The sequence below is a fragment of the Monopterus albus genome, unplaced genomic scaffold (genome assembly GCF_001952655.1).
Source record: "Monopterus albus unplaced genomic scaffold, M_albus_1.0 scaffold29.1, whole genome shotgun sequence".
Classification (NCBI taxonomy): Eukaryota; Metazoa; Chordata; class Actinopteri; order Synbranchiformes; family Synbranchidae; genus Monopterus; species Monopterus albus.
In genome coordinates, this window is record NW_018127909.1 from 2,569,753 (window position 1) to 2,591,875 (window position 22,123).

General features: G+C 40.8%; 2 protein-coding genes across 3 annotated transcripts in view; both read left to right on the forward strand.

Annotated features, from left to right (window-relative positions):
- pi4k2b (phosphatidylinositol 4-kinase type 2 beta) overlaps positions 1-8,793 on the forward strand; it is a 16,369-nt gene extending 7,576 nt beyond the window's left edge. Inside the window, exons 2-11 of the mRNA XM_020596303.1 lie at positions 3,193-3,344; positions 3,946-4,026; positions 4,260-4,379; positions 4,606-4,737; positions 5,387-5,540; positions 5,776-5,846; positions 6,282-6,384; positions 7,478-7,611; positions 7,758-7,817; positions 8,580-8,793. Coding sequence (XP_020451959.1) covers positions 3,193-3,344; positions 3,946-4,026; positions 4,260-4,379; positions 4,606-4,737; positions 5,387-5,540; positions 5,776-5,846; positions 6,282-6,384; positions 7,478-7,611; positions 7,758-7,817; positions 8,580-8,753 — 1,181 coding nt within the window. The 3' untranslated portion in view covers positions 8,754-8,793. The remainder of the gene's footprint in view (positions 1-3,192; positions 3,345-3,945; positions 4,027-4,259; positions 4,380-4,605; positions 4,738-5,386; positions 5,541-5,775; positions 5,847-6,281; positions 6,385-7,477; positions 7,612-7,757; positions 7,818-8,579) is intronic.
- Positions 8,794-11,373: 2,580 nt separating this feature from the next.
- htra3a (HtrA serine peptidase 3a) lies at positions 11,374-19,251 on the forward strand. 2 transcript variants are annotated; one of them, XM_020596009.1, is made up of 9 exons: positions 11,374-11,967; positions 14,117-14,222; positions 14,639-14,861; positions 15,334-15,528; positions 17,270-17,302; positions 17,804-17,918; positions 18,209-18,257; positions 18,366-18,461; positions 18,688-19,251. In XM_020596009.1, exons 1-9 carry the CDS (start codon positions 11,550-11,552, stop codon positions 18,854-18,856), a joined length of 1,404 nt encoding a protein of 467 aa, XP_020451665.1. In that variant the 5' UTR covers positions 11,374-11,549; the 3' UTR covers positions 18,857-19,251. The 2 variants fall into 2 exon arrangements, with proteins under 2 accessions (XP_020451665.1, XP_020451664.1); XM_020596008.1 differs by lacking the exons at positions 18,209-18,257; positions 18,366-18,461 and having other exon boundaries at positions 18,688-18,807.
- The last annotated feature ends 2,872 nt before the right edge of the window (positions 19,252-22,123 follow it).

A 22,123-nucleotide genomic window follows, 5' to 3' on the forward strand; every position in this document is an offset into this window, starting at 1 on the left:
GCCAGCTCTAGGAAGGGTTCTGGTTGTCCCAAACGTCTTCCATTTAAGGATTATGGAGGCCACTGTGCTCTTGGGAACCTTAAGTGCAGCAGAAATTTTTTTGTAACCTTGGCCAGATCTGTGCCTTGCCACAATTCTGTCTCTGAGCTGTTCAGGCAGTTCCTTTGACCTCATGATTCTCATTTGCTCTGACATGCACTGTGAGCTGTAGGGTCTTATATAGACAGGTGTGTGGCTTTCCTAATCACATCCAATCAGTATAATCAAACACAGTTGGACTCAAATGAAGGTGTAGAACCATCTCTGGGATGATCAGAAGAAATGGACAGCACCTAAGTTAAATATATGAGTGTCACAGCAAAGGGTCTGAATACTTATGACCATGTGATATTTCAGTTTTTCTTTTTTAATAAATCTGCAAAAATGTCAAAAATTCTGTGTTTTTCTGTCAATATGGGGTGCTGTGTGTACATTAATGAGGAAAAAAATGAACTTAAATGATTTTAGCATATGGCTTCAATATAACAGAGTGAAAAATTTAAGGGGGTCTGAATACTTTCCGTACCCACTGTAAGTGCAGCTCCATAGCTAGTGGTTAGACACCTATGGCGGGACCCTCCCACCTGTCATTCAGAGTGGCCATGCCCTTAATTAAATGTGTAACCTTTAGTACACATTTAAACAGGCAAGTTAGAAAATAAATAAATAAATAGAATCATCCTCTGTACAGTTGCCATGGAAGGGGAAAATAGCTATAGAAACCAAAATTGTTTTTTGTACCAGGCTGTAAACATGTTTATTTCTGCTTTAAAATTGGGGATTAACTCCCTTAAGGAGCCCCGCCTCAAGTGGCCGTTCAAGGAACTGCAGGCATTAATATTTCTTCACTGGCTTCATTACTCAGGCTTGGTGACTGCTGCTTGGTCCAAACATGCAAGTACAACTTCCTGTGTTTACATCAAAGATGTAAGGTCACACCTTACATGTGCTCCAAATGAAAGTCAAGGAGTTTGGAGTCTCTACTGATGTGATCTGTGTGTCAGTGCAGCTTCTCTTCCGTTTAATGGAAATCTGGAGAGAGAGGGTTTTAGAGCATGTTCAGACCTATTGGTGTGACAAGCCCAGGTCAGGGTCTCAACTCATGGTTGAAATAATTTTATAGTGTGACTTGGGTTTAGTACCAAATGGAGCACTAAACACAAATGTGCAGTCCATCTTAAAATGTCATGCCCTCCCCCCCTTGCTGCATTTCATGCACAAACCTTGTGGCTTTTAGAGAGAGATGGAAGTTCATCCAACACTCCCTGTTAAGTAAAATGATTATTTTGCCTCTTTAACAGCTTATGTTAGGAAATTTTCATGTGGGTGGTCGAGTGGATCACATGACTAGGATAACCCTGACAGATATTTAGTTTTTAAATAATCCAGACACCGGATGTTGCATTAGCATATCTCCAGCCTTCTGTTCATCCTTTTGCTGCTTTTTCATTTCACTCCCCATTCCTGATCAAGTGAATTAGCTTCTTAGCTCTCTTTGTTTCTCCTTATCTCTCTGTGACAAATGGCACATTTACTGTCCTCCTGTCCCTGAGTCCATTCTATCTCCCCTCCCCTCTGTCCCTTCATCTCTTCCTGCATCCAAGTGTGACTGATACGGAGCATTTGGAGCCTTTCCTTTAGCTGACTGTTCTTCCCTGTCTGAGGAAAAGTTAAAATGTCATGTCATAGGATTGGGCCTTCATCAAATGAATAATTAGCACCACAGTGGCTCTTCACATCCAGAGAACTATTTTAGATCTGCAAGGCAATAAAAGAACACCATTTTCTGACAAGTGGCAGTGTCACATTGCCTCACAGCAAGAGGGTCTTTGAGTTAAATCCACAGACCAGAGGCTGGGGCCTCACTCTGAGACTGTGTCTCTGCCTGTGTGTCCAAAAACAGATAGGTTTGGTGAAATGGCAATTGTAAATTGCCCATAAATGTGTGTGTGTTAGTCCACTGATAGACTAGCTACCTGCTTTGCCCCACTGCTCAGTATGTGCTGGGAACAGTTCCAGCCTCCCATGATTATGAACACAATAGGCAGTTTAGAGAATGGATGGATGGATGGATGATGGATGGATGGCTCCAGTTGACTCTCATGAGTCGTTTCAATGCACCATCCAGGGCTTTAGGGATCGATACACTCACGATAAGACAGTCAGAATGAAAACTAGTGTCACAGTTACTCATTTCTTCTTGGGTAAGTAATTTCACGAAAACAGTTTCCAAACATTTTGTTAATTATTCAAACCCTTCCCTTATTCTGTAAATTAGAATGTAATTACATTAGTGTAGCTAATGGCTAATGTAGCCACTGACAGGGTGGTCAAGAAAACATCTGGCTGATTGCCCCCTCTTGCTTTAACAACAAAAAAAAAAACAATTTCATGGGAGTCTTGACCTGATATTGAGACCATTTTTCAGTTTCACAATGCATTTTGTCATATTTTTGAATCATGATGTATTGTTGCACCGTTACACCACTAGTCATTAGAGGTGAAACCGTGGATGGAAAAGAGTGACCTGTAGATAAACATACATAATTAGATGAAGTAGTTACGTTTTTAGTGAAGTTCAGTTTGTACTGTGTTAGGTTTAAACACAGTTTATAGAGCAACATCATCTTATTAGTCTTGTTTTTCAAAAATGAATGAACCCATGAATGCTTTTAAATATTATGTTCAGCCAAATCAGATTTTTGCAGTTAGTTTTCATTTGTTATTCATACACATAGTGTACAATGATTAAGTCAAATTAGGCTTTGTGCTTTCACTCTTGGCTACTTTTCCCTGTCAAAGATATGCATTCTACTCTTTTTTTTTTTACCATTAATAATCATTTTACCTTTTATGTTTCAGCATGCAATATGATGATGATGATAAACATTAGCAATATATTTCAGTTATGGCTTTTTTCCATACTTTTTGAGAGCGAAGCAGTTGATTGTGTAAAAGTGCTTTTGGGGTTCACAGACTGTTACCAACACATTTTAACTGCATGACATAAATTTAAAACTCTATCTTGAAAGTGGTAGGACAGTACAGTTGATGATCTATTCTTTTAAAAAAGCTATTGCTGTTTTACTGTAACACGGCCCAATTGGCCACACTGTAAATATGAATATTAACCTTAATTTATCCCCCTTCTAGGGGCCAACAGTGGGGACTTCAATCATTTCCCTGACGATCCTGAGTTTGCAGATATTATACAAAAGGTGGAACAAGCTATTGAGAATGGCGTCTTTCCAGAGAGGATTTCCCAGGGTTCCAGTGGGAGCTACTTTGTCAAAGACCCAAAAGGGGTGAGCGGGTGATAGAGGGATGGTAATGATAAATGAAGAGAGTTATTGGTAATATAGGTAAAGTTTTTATTTTACTGCCTTTTACATTAGTTTTTGAAATGCTAGCTATGATTTTCTGAGACACATGATTGGTTGACTTTCCCTATTCAGATTGATCCAATTAGTTTAAACATACTAGCCAGTGATTAAATGCACTAGCTTTTTAATATTTAGCTCACTATAAGCTCCCTGCAGGATGTTTCTACACTGGTCTCGAGCAAAGCTGAGCAGCAGAAAGGAGTGAAAAGGAAGTGAGGAGTTGAGAAGTGCACAGTAAGATGAATCCGCAGCAAAGAGCTGCTGAATAATGCAGCCAGTGATGCTCACATCGATAACAGCTACCCTGAGTACATGATTAGCATCTCATTTACTGTGCACCACAGGGAACGGATATTGATCTCTAACTTGTTAGTAACATCTGTCTCTTTAGGTTTGTTGCTTATAACTTGCTTGTGGCTCTTGCATCGTGTTCTTAAAAGACCCATGTAATCTAACAATGCAGTATTTTTTCCAGGCAAAATGTGTGTGTGTGTGTTTTTTTACCATTCCCTTCCTTCTACAGAAAATCGTTGGTGTCTTCAAACCAAAGTCAGAGGAACCTTATGGTCACCTGAACCCTAAATGGACCAAATATTTTCACAAGGTATACTGTGTTACATGTTTTGTGTGAATATAGATAAACACTATAAACCTGTTTGTTTGTTTTAGAACAGCTTTCTCAAGATTTTCTGGTTGCCCTTGTTCTCTAATATCCCTTTCTTGGCGGATCTCTTAGAATATTTTAGATTAGATGCAACTTTGTCATTGTACTCAGTGAGTACCATTACATCACCTTTATCTCCAGAACCCTCTCCATGTCCGTATCTCTCCCATTAGCTCTGCTGCCCGTGTTGTTTTGGCCGAGGCTGCTTGGTGCCTAACCAGGGTTACCTCTCAGAGGCTGCTGCTTCGCTGGTTGATACCAAGCTTGGACTGGGAGTGGTGCCCAGAACCAAGGTGGGAATCCAAGAGTGTGCATATGACTGCGAGTTTTCCGAGTTAGTGTCCAGTCTCACTCCACTGAAAATTAAACTGATTCATTAACACATGTACATGAAGTCAAACTCGGTAAACACACAATCAATTCTGGATGTAGGTGGAGTTATTTATTCTTTCTTATTCTAGATGATCCTGCGTTGATCACAGGGTACAACTAAACCAGTGTTTTCTTTTTTTTAATCAGGTGGTTTATCTGGCTAGTGAGACCTTCCACTACAGTCCCATTGACAGAGCGAAGTCCAAGGGGAAGAAGTACGCCTTAGAGAAAGTCCCCAAAGTGGCAAGACACTTCCACAGAGTGGGCCTGCCCCCCAAGGTAAGACAGACTGGTAACCCTTCAACATCTAATGCCAGCAACCTGTTGTTGTTCAGTGTGATTCATTCATTCAACTGCTGGAAACCCTTCTCTTGTTCATTCTGGTGTGGTGTGCACTGCATTTTGTTTTTGATTGCTTTGTTGTCATTTGAAACACTTTGGAGAAGGCCTGTACAAATAGTCTAAAAAGGACAAGTATTAATATTTACTACTACTAACTATAGAATAAATATCTCTTCATTTAAAGCGTCTTTAATGTCAAACCTTTGTGTTTTGCATGTTTTTACAAATAAGTCAGAGGAAGCATCAGTGTCAACTGCTTTAAACTGAGTTCTTATTTGATGTCTTTCCAACAGTGACTGGTTATTCTTGTCTCTGGTACAGTGTTCTGTACAATGCATTGCACTGTTTGCTATTTGGGACGTCATTCTGGGTGATATGTATCTTTTTCGATGTCAGAAGTTGTGAAAAGTGGCTTCAGGAAGTTGTATGAGGAACTTGACTTCATATTTCAACAGTCATACGCTGCTGGGATTTCAGTCCACCACATCATTACCATATAACAAACTGCCTGTTGTGTTGAGAGCCTTGAAAGCTGCAGTGCAGAGGTGGTTTATGTATATGTGATGCATCTTGCTTTTACTTCCAGGTGGGTTCATTTCAGCTGTTTGTGGAGGGCTACCATGAGGCAGTCCATTGGCTGCGGCGCTTTGAGACAGAACCTCTGCCAGAGAACATCAGGAAGCAGCTGCAGTCCCAGTTTGAGCGTCTGGTGGTGTTAGACTACGTTATCAGAAACACAGGTGAGGGTGTGTCTGTTTTTCTGTGTTACATAACAGCCTGTCAGTCAAACTTTGTTACATCCCTGTACAAGGTTAACAGTTTAACTTGCATTAACTTGGATTCAAAAAGACATTCATCCTCTTTTACTTTCTTATTTTTGTCTTATTTTACGCTATAGCCCCCCCCACCACCACTTTCATATACCTGCAAAAACAAACCTGCTCACTTCCATTTTCACTCTGTCTTCCTCCTCAGATCGTGGTAATGACAACTGGTTGATAAAGTATGAGAAGCCAGGAGACGGAGCTGAAGGAGATGGACAAAAGGTGAGGTTAAACCCACATTTACCTAAAGTGTGTTTAGACTTATCACAAAGCAGCTTTTAACCTTGTTTCACATACTTGAACTGCTGGAATGTTGACACATTTTCATCATAGGTCACAGCTCGTGTTGTTTTGGTTCTAACCTGTGAATGGTTTTGAGTTTCCATAGACATACACTAAAGTGTGCTTTAAGCACCACCATTCATTCACACACAGACAGGACCACATAAGCAGATGGTGACCTTGCTAGTGAGAACTATCTCACAGCCTTAGTCATTATTTGCTATGTATTGATAAATGAGCAGAGGTTGTCATCTATCTGTCCAATTAATCAGCCCTTTGGACAGTGATCAATAACAGGCCTGGTCAGTGGTCATTAGTCATCCTGTCAGTTAATGGTGATGTCTTCACTGCTGCTCTCCTTCCCCCTTGTTGTAGGATGCAGAGTGGCCAGAGGGCTGTCCAGACTGCTGCATCAAGATCGCTGCGATCGATAATGGCCTGGCCTTCCCCTTTAAACACCCAGATGAATGGAGAGCCTGTATGCTGCTCCGTTTTCTCCCATTCTTCTCATTCATGCTCTGTCTTCACTGTCTCCTGGCTCTGTCAAAATCTAGTCCTTTTTAAATAAATATATTTTCTAGAAAGTGTTCAAATAGCACAACATGATGAAATTCTTTGTTACACTGATAATAGCTGTAATAGTAATATTTTATAATCACATAAAAGATTAGAAAACATTTTTAGAGTTTAGATTCTGCTGTACATTTTAATGATATCAGGAATATGAAAATGATCAGTCAAAGGAATTGTTTGACATTCCCGTTAATACGTGTATGTGCTTTATTACTGAGACTTTGACGAGAAGATCAATGTGACTGTCAGGTCTGTGCACTAAATGTGATACCTGAGCCAGCAGAAGATTAGCTTAGCTTAGCATAAAGACTGGAAAAACAGTCTGCCTGTCTCACTAGCCAGATAAACCACCTGAAACAACTCGCCTCAAAGTCCATCAAATCTGCAACTCTACATAAAACCCACGTTTTGGTATTTGCCTGGATTACACAAACAAAATATCATCAATGTTATTTAGCAGACCATAGAACTGTTGGTGTGCGGATATCGCTACCTTTGAAAAGATTAAAACTCCAGCAACACTTGCAGTTTTTTCAGTTGGCTTATGGTCTTCATCAGGATCTGTTCACGGACATTGAACACAGTTTTTTTTCCTCCTCATCCATGCCCCATGGCAGTGGATGAAGTTGAGGCAGAAGTTTTTGCTCTGATATTGTTACCTTTGGACCGAGCACGCTGTCTGCTGGCTCTAGCTACATACATACCACACAGCTATGAGACAAGAAAACAAATTAGTATATTTTTCCAAAAACCTAACGAATTCATTTTTATTTATTTATATAGCATTATAGGTCCTTTTTGATGGTGGTTCTGGGAAAAATTGAGGTACAGTTTGCAGTAATTAAAAACAACAGTAGAAAAACCAGAATGAATTTGCAGCAACATAGCACCATAAACTGTAACTGGACTAACGTGAGAGAGCAGGGGTGTCATTGTAGCAGCTGGTAAATGACGTATGGTGTACTGAACCGTGCTTTTACATTGCCTCCTGTCATTAGACCCATTCCACTGGGCATGGCTCCCCCAGGCTAAGGTAGCCTTCTCCCAGGAGACCAGAGAACTGGTGCTGTCCCGCCTCTCGGACATGAACTTTGTCCAGGACCTCTGTGAGGACCTGTATGAGATGTTCAAGGTACACACCACTTCTTCTGTTCCCGTTTTCTCTGTTCATGAAAGTAAAATAGTTTTTAGTAGTCATGGAAACAAGCAGCTGCTGGTTGCAAAGCAAAGCGTGGATTTTGTACACCTGCTAACATCAGACATTTTCTTTCTCTTCAGACGGATAAAGGATTTGACAAACCCATGTTTGAGAGACAGATGTCTGTTATGAGGGGACAGGTGAGTTTTCTGTTGTAAACTGATTACTTTTGAGTTATTCCTGTCACTTTCTTTGATTCATGTGTGGCCTCTTTTTTATTTTTTTTTTGTTCTTTCTGTTTATATCCTACCATGCTGTCCTTTCCTCCCACGTCCCACTTTGCCACCTTCATCATTTGCTCTGTAACCTCATCATCAACCATCTGAACCTAATTTCTCACCCTCCCCTCCAACTCCCTGTATTCTACTGCACTGCCTCGCCTTACTTCTTTTTTTAACGTGCTCCCCATCTGTCCCCCATGCTATCCTTCTACCGCTCTGGATTAATGACCAATGACTATTTAAAGGCATATGCAAGCTTAAAGTTTTTCCTTTTACTGTGTACTGTCTATTTTTAATGTTCTGCTTGGGCTACGGGATGCTTTCATGCTGTTTCTTACTATAAATTAAATGACATTCTAGGACCAAATGAATGATCAGCAGATGAAATGTTAGCTGCAGCCCTGAGTGTCCCTTTGACTTGCATTTTAACGAAGTCCTTTGAGTCGCAGATAATATCTTAATATTCTCAGATGTGACAATGACACACATTTACAGTAAACATATAAGTAGAAATTTTTCATTCAGCAACAGATTAGATCAGATTTCTTATTGGTGCTTAACCTGTTACCAGATCTCTAGTACAGCAGTACTCGGAATGGAGAAAATGAATCATTTTTTTCTTGGTTTTTATTTGCACTGCACAGTATCTGCATTTCAAATGGAATTCCTGTTTATCCACAGGTGTTGAACCTGACTCAAGCATTGAAGGACGGGAAGAGCCCCCTCCAGCTGGTGCAGATGCCTCGGGTGGTGGTGGAGCGCAGCCGTTCAGGGGGCCAGGGGCGTGTAGTTACACTGGGCAATGCCTTCACACAAACCTTCCACTGCAAGCGGCCCATTTTCTCCTCCTGGTAGTCAGAAAAAGGTGAGGAGGGGGAGCTGAGGAGAGGCTTGAGCAACAGCTCACTTTTGTCCTGGAGCTGGGAAGGATGGAATGAAGGAGAAGATGAGAGTTTCACACTGGAAACTGCTCATATTTGTCAAAGTTAGCAAACAAATGAAGAGGACCTGATGATACAAAGTAAGCTGAAGAATTGTTTCTGAAGAAACTGGGCTTTGGTCCATTCCTCACTTTGTGAAGGGAGCACAGAGAAGCATGGGAGGTGGACAGGTTGGTACACCAGTGTCTCCTAGAGATCTCGGGGCTGTTTGTGGTTACTATGGCGATTTGATAGCATAATCAGCTTTTCAATAGGGGTGGGCTTTGTTTATTGTTAGGAGGCAGGAATTTTTTTTTTTTCTTACTCACCCAAAGTATCCGCTGAAGCCTCTTGCAAGGTCTCTTAATGGGACTAATGGCCAAAGAACAGCTGCTTACAAAGCACAAACCACCAGATCTGTGGTTCAGTAGTGCTGTGGAGTCTAAAGGACTGGTTTCTCAGACCTCTCCAGAAAGTGAGTTTTTCTCTAGGACGATATTGCTTCTGATGAAGTCTAAAAATATTTGCTTCCCCTTGTAAGATTACTTTATTGAAGTAGAGATGTGCACTTGCCCTGCTGGAAGTGTTTGACTACTGGGCTCATTTTCAAAACCACATCTCTTGTACAAATACTAACCCAGTGTCTTCAGCTCTCACTTTTGCCAAAATCTCTGTGGAAGGAGCATTGAAAAGCTTCGATAAGTTTTTGAAACTTGAATACAGTCTTAAAGGAGGACTGGTGAGAAACACACTGCATGAATGTAATCTGTTTACGGTTTCTACACAGATTCTTGCTCTTAAACATTTCAGTATGAATAAGTGCTGTCAGAAAGACTTTTTCATAATGAATGTATTTCCTGTTTGACATGTATTTGCTGGCAAGCAGCTTTATCTTGAACCTCGTGGCATGGCAGATGGCATTTTGTCCATCCCCTTTATTATACATTATATGAAGGAGTAAAATAAAACCAAGGACAGTGTTTCACATGTGCTCGATGCCATTGTTTTTTCTTATGTATGCATCTTAAAGTTTTTATTCCAACTCCATGATTGTATGAGATACTGTAAGTTGTTTATTTAATGGGTGAAAAATAAAATATGGAGAAATGTGAATCTTTGTTTTTTTTCATCAGTTGTATATGCTACACTTTAACAGAAATGTGCACAGGAATGAGATGCATCACATGGTACCAGTCTGTCACATGTTTTTTTTTTTTAACTAACTGCTGAGAGGAACATGGTGCTTACAGTCTTTGAACAGTATTGACAAAGGTGTAGTCATCAGGGCTAAGATGACTTGGGCGAGGCGAGAATTTTCATACACTCGTGGTACGGCTTTTAAACTTGTAAATGCTTAACCAGTGACGGTAACTGTAATGCCTCAGGCCAAAGGGAGCTATTAATAACTGCAGAGTTCTAGTGCAGATGAACCAGTCTGTGCATTCTGTGCTGTACAGGAATTTAGAAATGAATTGGCTTTTTTACACTTTTGGCTCATGTACTAATTGTATTTGAAGAAAATAAAATACATTAAGACCTAGGAGTCTTGCTATAATCCTGTTGGATTTTGAAAGCCAAAATGATAAAGGTTCTGATGGAGGCACCGATGAGCAGATGTTGTCATGTGAACACAAACAAGTTTACTTGCCCTCATTTTATGCATCCAACCGCATTCTCTCCCCAGATAGACAGTGGTAGAAGTGAGGCAGAGCTGAAGTGTCACCACACATACATATCCGTTTAGAGAGAGACAGCACCCCCAACACTCGTACTGAGGCACAACACATGTCTGGGGAGGAAACTAAATAAGATGTTGCAATACCAGCAGTGTGTGTCAGCACTGAGTAGCAGTAATGTGTCAGCTGAATTCCCATCACTATTGAGGAGCAGGGTGCCACATAGCATTGTCTAACACTGCCCTGTGGAAAGCTGTCCTCATACGACAGGCCTACCTCTGCCTTGGATTGGTACTGCTTCAATTCAGCACAAAAAACCCAAAGTGACTACCAGATGTTCTAAATCAATGACTTCAAGAAAGTAGTAGTTTTTCTAATGCTGGACACTGGTTTACATCAATGATATTTTAAAGATTTGAGTAAAACTGACTTAGTTTGAACCATTATTGGTTATGAAACACTTACATGTTTCATCATGTGGGAAAATGCCTGTGTTTAAATTATTTTCCTTTTTATAGAATTTCCTAAAAAATTCATTTACACAGATGATACTTTAATATGAACACTGGATGTTTGTTTCACCAGCTGTATTTTCTGTTAAATACTTGAATACATAGTGAAAGGAAGACCAGACTGATACTATGTGCAAATGCCATTTGGCTGATTTGAGCTTAGTTTAGGCTGGTCGCTGCTTTAGAGGAAAACTGTACAAGAATGATACCGGACTGGCCTTTGTGGTTCCGTCTTTCTCCCCACTAGATGGTGCGCATCACCAGTTTCATGCCTTGCCTGCGCTCCAGCCTCTGTGCTCACTCTGGAGCAAACCTAAACGATGTTCAGTGACAAGCTGTCAAAATATGCAGACACCGATGACTCGACTATGAGGTCAATCTAAGCTTTGAAAACCACTTGGGCCTTAATGAAAGAAACCTCTTCAAAGCAACCAGTAGAGCCACCGGGAACTTTAGACTGCTGTTATTTATGGTATTAACACAAAGAGGCATCATTGATTAAGACAAAAAAATCATCCTTCCGAACTTCTCGGCTTCGCAGCAATGCCGTGGCTTTTACTTGCCTTTATCTTTACGCACGATCTCACTGGAGCGGTGCCCGCCGAGAAGTGCGCCTCTGCGTGCGACGTGAGCATGTGCCCGAGCCCCAGCTGTCCCGGCGGGTACGTCCTGGACCGATGCAACTGCTGCCTGGTGTGTTCACCGAGCGAGGGAGACCCCTGCGGCCGCAAGAACGACCTGCCCTGCGGGCAAGGCTTGGAATGCAAGCTGTTTGCAGCGGGGAGGCGGCGAGGGTCCAAGGGGGTCTGCCGGTGTAAGAAGGAGCACGAAGTGTGTGGAAGCGACGGGAAAACGTACAACAGTGTGTGTAAGCTGAGAGCAGCCAGCCGTAAAGCTCAGCAGATGGGGAGACCCGCAGTTAACCAAGCGCACAAAGGTCCATGTTCATGTTCAGACGCAGGTAGGGATGCTGTAGTGGAGGTTGGAAAAGTTTTCACTTTGATCTTTTGAGTACACGTGTACGCCCATAAAAACCCGCACAAACGGTCAATGAGTATATTTGAGAAGCGGCATTTGGGTTATACACATCTAAAGTTCTGCACGTATAAGAATATTTCTCTCTTGGTTATGACTGTAGTTTTGCTCTAACTTGTACAGTATCACTCTAAATCCGCCTATTTCACTTTATTACCACTACTTTAGCAGTGACGTCTTGACTGAATGAGGGACTTTCTTCTCATCCTAATCATTTGTTCCAGAGATTGTAACTCAGTTGGATCAGTAACCCTCCTCCTCCCAGTACAGAGCTTAGATGAATCCCATTTGGCATGTTCCCAAACTGTTTCTCTTTTCCATATACAGTATTGTTCAAAATAATAGCAGTACAATGTGACTAACCAGAATAATCCAGGTTTTTAGTATATTTTTTATTGCTACATGGCAAACAAGTTACCAGTAGGTGCAGTAGATTCTCAGAAAGCAAACAAGACCCAGCATTCATGATATGCACGCTCTTAAGGCTGTGCAATTGGGCAATTAGTTGAAAGGGGTGTGTTCAAAAAAATAGCAGTGTGGCATTCAATCAGTGAGGTCATCAATTTTGTGAAATAACAGGTGTGAATCAGGTGGCCCCTATTTAAGGATGAAGCCAGCACTTGTTGAACATGCATTTGAAAGCCTGAGGAAAATGGGTCGTTCAAGACATTGTTCAGAAGAACAGCGTACTTTGATTAAAAAGTTGATTGGAGAGGGGAAAACCTATAAAGAGGTGCAAAAAATTATAGGCTGTTCAGCTAAAATGATCTCCAATGCCTTAAAATGGAGAGCAAAACCAGAGAGACGTGGAAGAAAACGGAAGACAACCATCAAAATGGATCGAAGAATAACCAGAATGGCAAAGGCCCAGCCAATGATCAGCTCCAGGATGATCAAAGACAGTCTGGAGTTACCTGTAAGTACTGTGACAGTTAGAAGACGTCTGTGTGAAGCTAATCTATTTTCAAGAATCCCCCGCAAAGTCCCTCTGTTAAAAAAAAGGCACGTGCAGAAGAGGTTACAATTTGCCAAAGAACACATCAACTGGCCTAAAGAGAAATGGAGGAACATTTTGTGGACTGATGAGAGTAAAATTGTTCTTTTTGGGTCCAAGGGCCACAGACAGTTTGTGAGATGACCCCCAAACTCTGAATTCAAGCCACAGTACACAGTGAAGACAGTGAAGCATGGTGGTGCAAGCATCATGATATGGGCATGTTTCTCCTACTATGGTGTTGGGCCTATTTATCGCATACCAGGGATCATGGATCAGTTTGCATATGTCAAAATACTTGAAGAGGTCATGTTGCCTTATGCTGAAGAGGACATGCCCTTGAAATGGTTGTTTCAACAAGACAATGACCCCAAACACACTAGTAAACGAGCAAAGTCTTGGTTCCAAACCAACAAAATTAATGTTATGGAGTGGCCAGCCCAATCCCCGGACCTTAATCCAATCGAGAACTTGTGGGGTGATATCAAAAATGCTGTTTCTGAAGCAAAACCAAGAAATGTAAATGAATTGTGGAATGTTGTTAAAGAATCATGGAGTGTAATAACAGCTGAAAGGTGCCACAAGTTGGTTGACTCCATGCCACACAGATGTGAAGCAGTTATAAAAAACTGTGGTCATACAACTAAATATTAGTTTAGTGATTCACAGGATTGCTAAATCCTAGAAACAAAAACGTTTGTACAAAATAGTTTTGTGTTTGTACAGTCAACGGCAGACACTGCTATTTTTTTGAACACACCCCTTTCAACTAATTGCCCAATTGCACAGCCTTAAGAGCGTGCATATCATGAATGCTGGGTCTTGTTTGCTTTCTGAGAATCTACTGCACCTACTGGTAACTTGTTTGCCATGTAGCAATAAAAAATATACTAAAAACCTGGATTATTCTGGTTAGTCACATTGTACTGCTATTATTTCGAACAATACTGTATATAACCTCAAAGAACCTTTGACATTCACACATGGTGAATGTGAATGGCTATACTGTGTGTGTGTGTGTGTGTGTGTGTGTGTGTGTGTGTGTGTGTATTAATGCAGTGGCTTCTTTGTGTCAGTGTAGGTGGTTCCCTGGTTCATCTCAGCAGCCCTCGCTACAAGTTTAACTTCATCGCTGATGTAGTGGAGAAAATAGCACCTGCTGTTGTCCACATTGAGCTGTTTGTAAGGTGTGTAGTTTGTGTAGAGAGAGCAATAACTTTTGTCCCTATCTGGCATTGGTATTACACTCTATGTGAAGGAATGTTGTGTAAAAGACACACCTGTCTTAGAAGATAAAGAGTGGGACAGAAAAGTTAGCCCCTTAAACAAAGAACTGTACATTTGAATTGTTTATTTTTATTGTTTATTCTCTTGTGGATAATCTTAAGGACAGAGGAAGTTACAGATGAAAACTGCATTTGACAAGAAGAGGAACAGCTAATCAACCTGCTGGGTTGTTTATTCATATCCCCAGGATAAAAGGTTCTAAGACTTCAGAATGTAGAAGTCTTCAGATTTAAACCTCTCACTGTCACTTTGGGAAATTAGGCAGTGAAATGGCTAAGAGCCTTTATATCAGTCCTTGTCTTGTCCTGTTCTCCAGACATGCTCTGTTTGGTCGCCGCACGCATCTCTCCAGTGGCTCGGGTTTTATTGTGACCCAGTCAGGTGTGATTGTGACCAATGCTCATGTAGTAACGACAGCGGGTAGGGTAACAGGGAGGCCCCAGCTTCGCGTTCAGCTCCATGACGGCGACATCTACGAGGCTGTGGTCAGAGATGTAGACAGGAAGGCAGACATCGCCACAATCAAGGTCAATCCACAGGTGAGACTGAACATTGCACAAACAATAATTTACACCCTCCAGTCAAGATCATAGCAACTGTTTTAAAATAGTTTTTACAGTTCCAGTTTGAATAAATTAGGAAAAATGACACTTTCTTTTACTTACTTAAAAGCTCCAGAAAACATTCTGCAGTGTTGCAGAAGAGGCCACATCCTGACACATCTCTGTGCCAAGTTTTGACAGTGTTTTGCTAGACTAGTGGGAATACTTTTATAAACACAAGGTCTGTGACTCTCAGACACAGCGCTGACGTGTGTTTTCTCACACCCATACCTCAAATACTTGGACAGTTTTGTAAACTTTAACTTCTTCTGCTGTTCTGTCGGTCTCTCCTCCAAAGTAAGCTGCATTTCTCTCTCTGTACAGCGTGCCCAGTACGCCTCTATCTGACACATCTATGTACATGTGCGTGTTCCCTCATGTGTGCTGGTGTTTTGGTCTATTAAAGCAGAAGACACTTCCTGCACTGTCTCTGGGCCGTTCAGCTGATCTGCGGCCAGGGGAGTTTGTGGTTGCTATCGGCAGCCCCTTCGCCTTGCAGAACACCGTCACCACCGGGATCGTCAGCACAGCACAGAGAGACGGCAAGGAGCTGGGCATCAAAGACTCAGACATGGACTACATCCAGACTGACGCTATTATTAATGTGAGCTCACACACACACAATCTTGCATACAGTGCCTTGCGAAAGTATTCGGCCCCCTTGAACTTTGTGACCTTTTGCCACATTTCAGGCTTCAAACATAAAGATATAAAACTGTAATTTTTTGTGAAGAATCAACAACAAGTGGGACACAATCATGAAGTGGAACGAAATTTATTGGATATTTCAAACTTTTTTAACAAATAAAAAACTGAAAAATTGGCCGTGCAAAATTATTCAGCCCCCTTAAGTTAATACTTGGTAGCGCCACCTTTTGCTGCGATTACAGCTGTAAGTCGCTTGGGGTATGTCTCTATCAGTTTTGCACATCGAGAGACTGAAATTTTTGCCCATGCCTCCTTGCAAAACAGCTCGAGCTCAGTGAGATTGGATGGAGAGCGTTTGTGAACAGCAGTTGTCAGTTCTTTCCACAGATTCTCGATTGGATTCAGGTCTGGACTTTGACTTGGCCATTCTAACACCTGGATATGTTTATTTGTATTTATTAGTCATTTAGGTCAACATTGGATCATTCAGAGATCCTCACTGAACTTCTGGAGAGAGTTTGCTGCACTGAAAGTAAAGGGGCTGAATAATTTTGCACGCCCAATTTTTCAGTTTTTTATTTGTTAAAAAAGTTTGAAATATCCAATAAATTTCGTTCCACTTCATGATTGTGTCCCACTTGTTGTTGATTCTTCACAAAAAAATTACAGTTTTATATCTTTATGTTTGAAGCCTGAAAGGTGGCAAAAGGGCGCAAAGTTCAAGGGGGCCGAATACTTTCGCAAGGCACTGTAAATACCTGGATGCAATCAAATTTCCTTCAGTTACAGACAAGACTGAAGTTATTGCTTTTGGTAGCAAGAACGAAAGGACCGAAGTTATTGATCAGCTTGATTGTAGAACTATGAAGACAAAAACTCAAGTTACAAATCTTGGTGTCATAATTGACTCAGACCTGAACTTCACCAGTCACATCAAGGCCACAACTAAATCAGCTTTTCATCATCTCGAACAAATAGTACAACTCTGAGGTCTCATGTCCTGAGAAACTCACTGATGCTATCGTCTCCAACAGGCTGGACTGTTGTAATGGTCTTTTGTCTAGCCTTCCCCAAAAGACTGTTAGACAACTTCAGCTCGTTCAGAGAGTTTGAACCAGAACCAGGAGAATTGAGCAAATCACTCCTGTTCTTAAATCTTTACACTGGCTCCCAGTTACCTACAGAATCCAAACCCAGCAGGGCCCTGACATCCTTAGTAAGCAGTGATCTGGTTTTAATGCTTATAATATTTAATGCTGTTACTGTTTTTCTTTGCCTATGTGAAGCACTTTGAATTGCCTCTGGTTAGGAAATGTGCTCTAGAAATTAAGCTGTCTTGCTTTGATCTGAAGTCCAGTGGTGCTTTGACCAAGATTCCTGTGCTGGCCATTTGTTAAAAAAGTTTGACATATCCAATAAATTTCGTTCCACTTCATGATTGTGTCCCACTTGTTGTTGATTCTTCACAAAAAATTACAGTTTTATATCTTTATGTTTGAAGCCTGAAATGTGGCAAAAGGTCGCAAAGTTCAAGGGGGCCGAATACTTTCGCAAGGCACTGTATATACACACTGTCGCCTGTTTTTTTTTCTTTACAGATGTACATCTTGGCTTTGCTTTTGTTGTATATGGATTTTTTTTCCAGTTGTTTATGTTAAAATTATTGATCTGATATTCTTCTTCTTCTCTGTGCAAAGTACGGCAATTCTGGAGGGCCTCTTGTTAACTTGGTAAGTAGTGTTGTGATGACTTGATGGATTGATTGTGAAGATTATTCAGTGAAATTGTTAAAGGTTCACTTAGTTTTAATGAAAGAGATGTGCATGGGGTACTTGTGTACAGTGCCAATATGTGCAGGACTGAACATGTGTGCAAGGATAAAAACATCTCAGTTGTTCAACTCCATGAATGAAATAAAAATTAAATGGCAGTTCAGCCTAAATTTTAGGTTAAAATGTACATAAATAACTGCAGGATTTTGCACCAGTGGCTGTTTGTGGTGCATATGTAATGTGTTTTCCCATACACTGTTTTCTTTTAAATAGTGAAACAGTCACTAAATATAATGAATTCAGCATATGTTCTTTAAATTCTGCCACATTTTATCTTAAATGTTATTGATTATTACCCTTATTGTACACAAACGTTCAAGATACTATTTCATATCCAGACATTAGGAACTTTTACTATGCTGTCTGTATGTTTGTTTCTATGTTTACCTGTTCTTAAAGGATGGCGAGGTGATAGGTATCAACACTCTGAAAGTCACAGCAGGCATCTCCTTCGCCATTCCCTCAGATAGGATCAGCCACTTCCTCACAGAGTCACAGATCAAACACGACAAAGGTCAGGGGTCAAAGTCTGAACATTATCTAGATGGAAACTAATAGCAAATAGTTTTTATTGTTTGAGGTCCTAATAGCTGTAGAAATACTTTGCATAAAGTGGCATTTCCTAGTATTTCTCAGTTCATCCCACTCCACTCCAACTCCCACTTGTTGACAGAAAGGACAAGACTGCAGCAAAGATTTATGGCTGAGCCACAGTCAAACACAGGTGAGAACCGCTGATGCACAAGCATCTGTTGTAATGGCTGTACATTTTCACGACTGGTTACATGTCTGTGTGGTTTTCAGAAACGAAGAGACGTTTTTTAGGCATCAGGATGCTCACAATCACACCAGCGTGAGTTGTAACATCTACACACACACACACAAGCTTTTCATATTATTATTATTATTTGCATTAGCATTAACATTACCATTTATATTTTTAAATGTTGGTGCCTTTCAGTTTAGTAGCAGAGTTAAAACATCACAACCCAGACTTTCCTGATGTCAGCAGTGGCGTTTTGGTGCAACAGGTCATACCTGACACTCCTGCAGGAAAGTATGTTGACACACACATGCACACGCGCATGCAGCAAAGAAGAAACCTTTCTAGGAACCAGACTGTGTTTCCTCTGAGTAGCATTCACCAGCCAGACACTGGTGCTCCTTCAAATGCGTTTGGCATATCTAGTGATTCCACACTGCAGCTTATTATTTGTGGATAGTACGCTTCAATCACCCCTGAACCAAGTCACTGACCACAGTTTCCTTACTCTGTGTTTCAGTGGAGGCATTAAGGAAGGTGATGTTATAGTGAAGCTGAATGGGCAACCAGTGGAGAAAACTGAAGACATCCATGAAGTGCTGCAGGGTGACCAGCCTCTGCTGCTGGAGATTCATCGAGGCAGTGATGACTTGCTGTTCAGCCTCCACCCTCAGGTTATATTACACTGAACAATAAGACAGTTAACTTGTTTTAAATTTGAATAAATGTTGGACAAGACTTAATATACTGTAGTGGCATTAAAGCTCCATTCAGCCATGGGCACTATACTGCAAGGAATTATGAATAGGCTATATACAGAAATATGAACTGATCTGAGACCGTTTCCCTTCTGATTTCTAATCAAACATAAAATCTGAGCATTTCCTGTCCATCTGTACTGATGATGTTTTGTTTGATGGATTATTTCTGAATGACAATACACAACTTGGGGGTGACTTTGTATGGTACATGCCGCAGTTTGTTACAGTTCTCAAAATATTGTAAAGGAAATATATTGCACTGTATAGCATATTTAGGGAGGCTCATAGAGTTTCAGAATAAAAGCTCCAAAGACTGATCTACACTAATGTGTATTTGTCTGTCCAGCCCATTTAACAGCTGCTGCCTATCAACACAGACAGCAGGTTTGGCTCCTTTGTTTATATCTTCTCATTCCTTTTCCTTTCCCTTTGCTTGGGAAAGATGTTCTCCTATTTAAACAAACCTAAGCCAACACATACATACACAGAGGACACACACACACATACCTAGCAAAGTCATGTTACTGGAAAAGCCACTTTTATCCTGTTTTGGTAAGGAAACTCCTCATGCTTAATATTTTCTTAACCCTGAAGTTAAGGACTGAAAATCCTTGTGGGAGTTCATTGCTGGTGTTTTAGATCATCCAAATGCACCCTTAATCACACGACAAAGCTCAGCTTGGCTTCAAAATTTAATAAAACGTTGGACATGTGGCTTGACATGACGTTGTCTTTGGATAGTGTTAGCCTTGATTTGTACGGATGTCTCCACCCATGATAATATTACCTTTGAAGCCCCAACTTGTGTGTGCACAGCTCATTAACTGGACCCAGACAGACAATCCCTACTGTTTATTTTGAATAACCACTCTGCTGTGTTACAATTGGATATGACACTGTGGAAGACAGAAGCAGAAGAAGGGAAGAAAAAAGAAGACAGATCGGGAAAAAACGGAAACTGGGCTGAGAGAATAATGGAAGACATGCAGTGAACAAATTATTAGCATACCACCCTTAGCAGCAGGGACTGTGTGTGTGTGTGTGTGTGTGTGTGTTCGTGCTGACCTAGTTGTTTGAGTGCTGCATTCTAATCTTGCCAGGACTACTTGAGAAAAGCAAGCACAGGTCACAGCTGTTTGTCCTTATTCAGACAAAACTCACATTAAAACTGAACCACAACATGTATTACCTCTTTTGTTAAAATTTTGCTACATTCAAAATAATGAGGAATATATAATCTGGCTGCCAAAATTAAAGATACATCTGCTGCAAATACACTAATCTGAGGCCTTTATACTCCAGTTCATACCATTTTGCCAATAGGTGTATCACCATCTAGAGGCCAAATAGAGTCAAGTCTGGTGTAAATTCAACACAATTTACCATGTCCAGACAAGCCACTAGATGGCGTGTTGGGTATAAAAGTTTACTCCACGTGGCAACTGCTCAGATTCTTAGATTATTATAGGACTACTGTATATGAGAAGTATACCTCCCTAGGCTTGTAGTCTATATACAGCTATGGGATCTGACTGGATCCTTACAAAGTTAAAGCAGAGGGACTGTGTGTGATTCTATTAAGGATGATGTTGTGTCCCAAGACTTTACAGTTGCTAAAGAAAATCTTATTGTTATATGTTGTAGACATAGGTTTGTGGCAATATAAACACACTGAGCAGAAAGTGCTGTTTACTGGATAAACCATGATCATCAGAATTCCCCTGTTGGGGCCAGATGTGCTGATGTACAGTTCTAGGAAGACCATGGCATGTCACATCAAGTCCTTAAGTGACCAGTACAGAGTAAGATGTGAAACTTCTGTACAAATGACACTGTATAGTTTCTGCTACTCAGCATCCAGTCATCAGTGTAGATTTGGATATATTTCTGTCTTGTGATGACTTACTCACCTGTAGGCTCTGTGTCTTGCTATTGTTAGTCATTCAGCTTTATTCCTCTTATTTATACTGTGGATGTATTACTATGTTTTTTTTAATTGACATTCTCCTCTAAGAAGTTCAGTTAATTAGATAATGTTTAACTTGTAGCAAAGTATACAAATACTATAGGTGTATTTCCTAATATTAAAGGTGTCTTCAATAAAACTTGTTTTTCTTTTACAAAGAAGGTGGATAGTGGATTACCATTCCACTGTAGGTGTATCAGCCCATGTTTTGGCCCCACTTTCCAGTGTGCAGTTGCTGAGTATCAACCAGGTTAGCATCCAAAGTCCTCCGACAGATAACCATAGGGTATAATAGGCTATCACGTTCCAGGGTAAAGTAACAGTGCTCATGTTATCATTCAGAGACAGAGAAATAAAGACTGACAGGCATTTAAAGAAAGAATACAATCCTAATGTCAAACTGTGAGTCATCACTGACCTCAGCACCTTCTGAGTACCATCAGCAGTGCATGATGGATGCTAATCAGCATCATCTCTCTGATGCTTGAAAGCAAACACTCACTCACATGCGTGTTATGTATCGCTGAAATTAACCTGGGATGGAAGCATCTGCTATTGGGGGATACAAATACTGAGCTGGTGATTTGTAACATAAAGAGAGTCTCCTTAAATTTACATGTGTGCGACTGTGGCCTTATATGGTCAAGGGGGTGAATAACTAGGACTTGGGAACGGCCCAGGAAGAAACTGCAAAGCAGCAAGGGGTTACAATCAAATCTCTAGCAAGCCAGGCCGACTATAGTCACAGTAGAAAGGAGTTAGAGAAACTGTGGGGTCACAGACTTTAGGCTGGGGCATTTGACATGGCAGGACAAATTGAAAAAACTGATAAACTATGGCATTACATTACTACAGGTAATACCTAAGTACTTTCATCTGTCCTACATCCAGCTCTTACAGTGGGACTCACCGCCTTCCTCACCAGAGCTGCTGTGTGCAACGTCTGCATGAAGAGAAGAGGAGAAATGAAGTGTGCAGACAGAGAAAAATTAAGTCTTCCAACCCACCACATATTCTGGCACACACACACAAAGCAAGTCTCAGAAAAAAGCCTAACAGACCCATGTGTTGTTGTGTTGAGTTACTGCACCTCCTACTCCCCAAATGTGATAATTAAAGTACAAAGCTGTATATGAAACCAAAATGTATCCATACAGGACTTGCTTTAGGACACTTCATGAATACAGTATTTCTGTTTTCCAAAAGCCACATAGTTTTTGAATGTTTAA

Coding starts and splice junctions, on each gene's coding strand:
- htra3a (XM_020596009.1), top strand. CDS start 11,550: ATGCCGTGGCTTTTACTTGCCTTTATCTTTACGCACGATCTCACTGGA. Junction 14,223..14,638: donor CACATTGAGCTGTTTGTAAG/GTGTGTAGTTTG, acceptor CCTGTTCTCCAG/ACATGCTCTGTTTGGTCGCC. Junction 17,303..17,803: donor GAGGGCCTCTTGTTAACTTG/GTAAGTAGTGTT, acceptor CTGTTCTTAAAG/GATGGCGAGGTGATAGGTAT.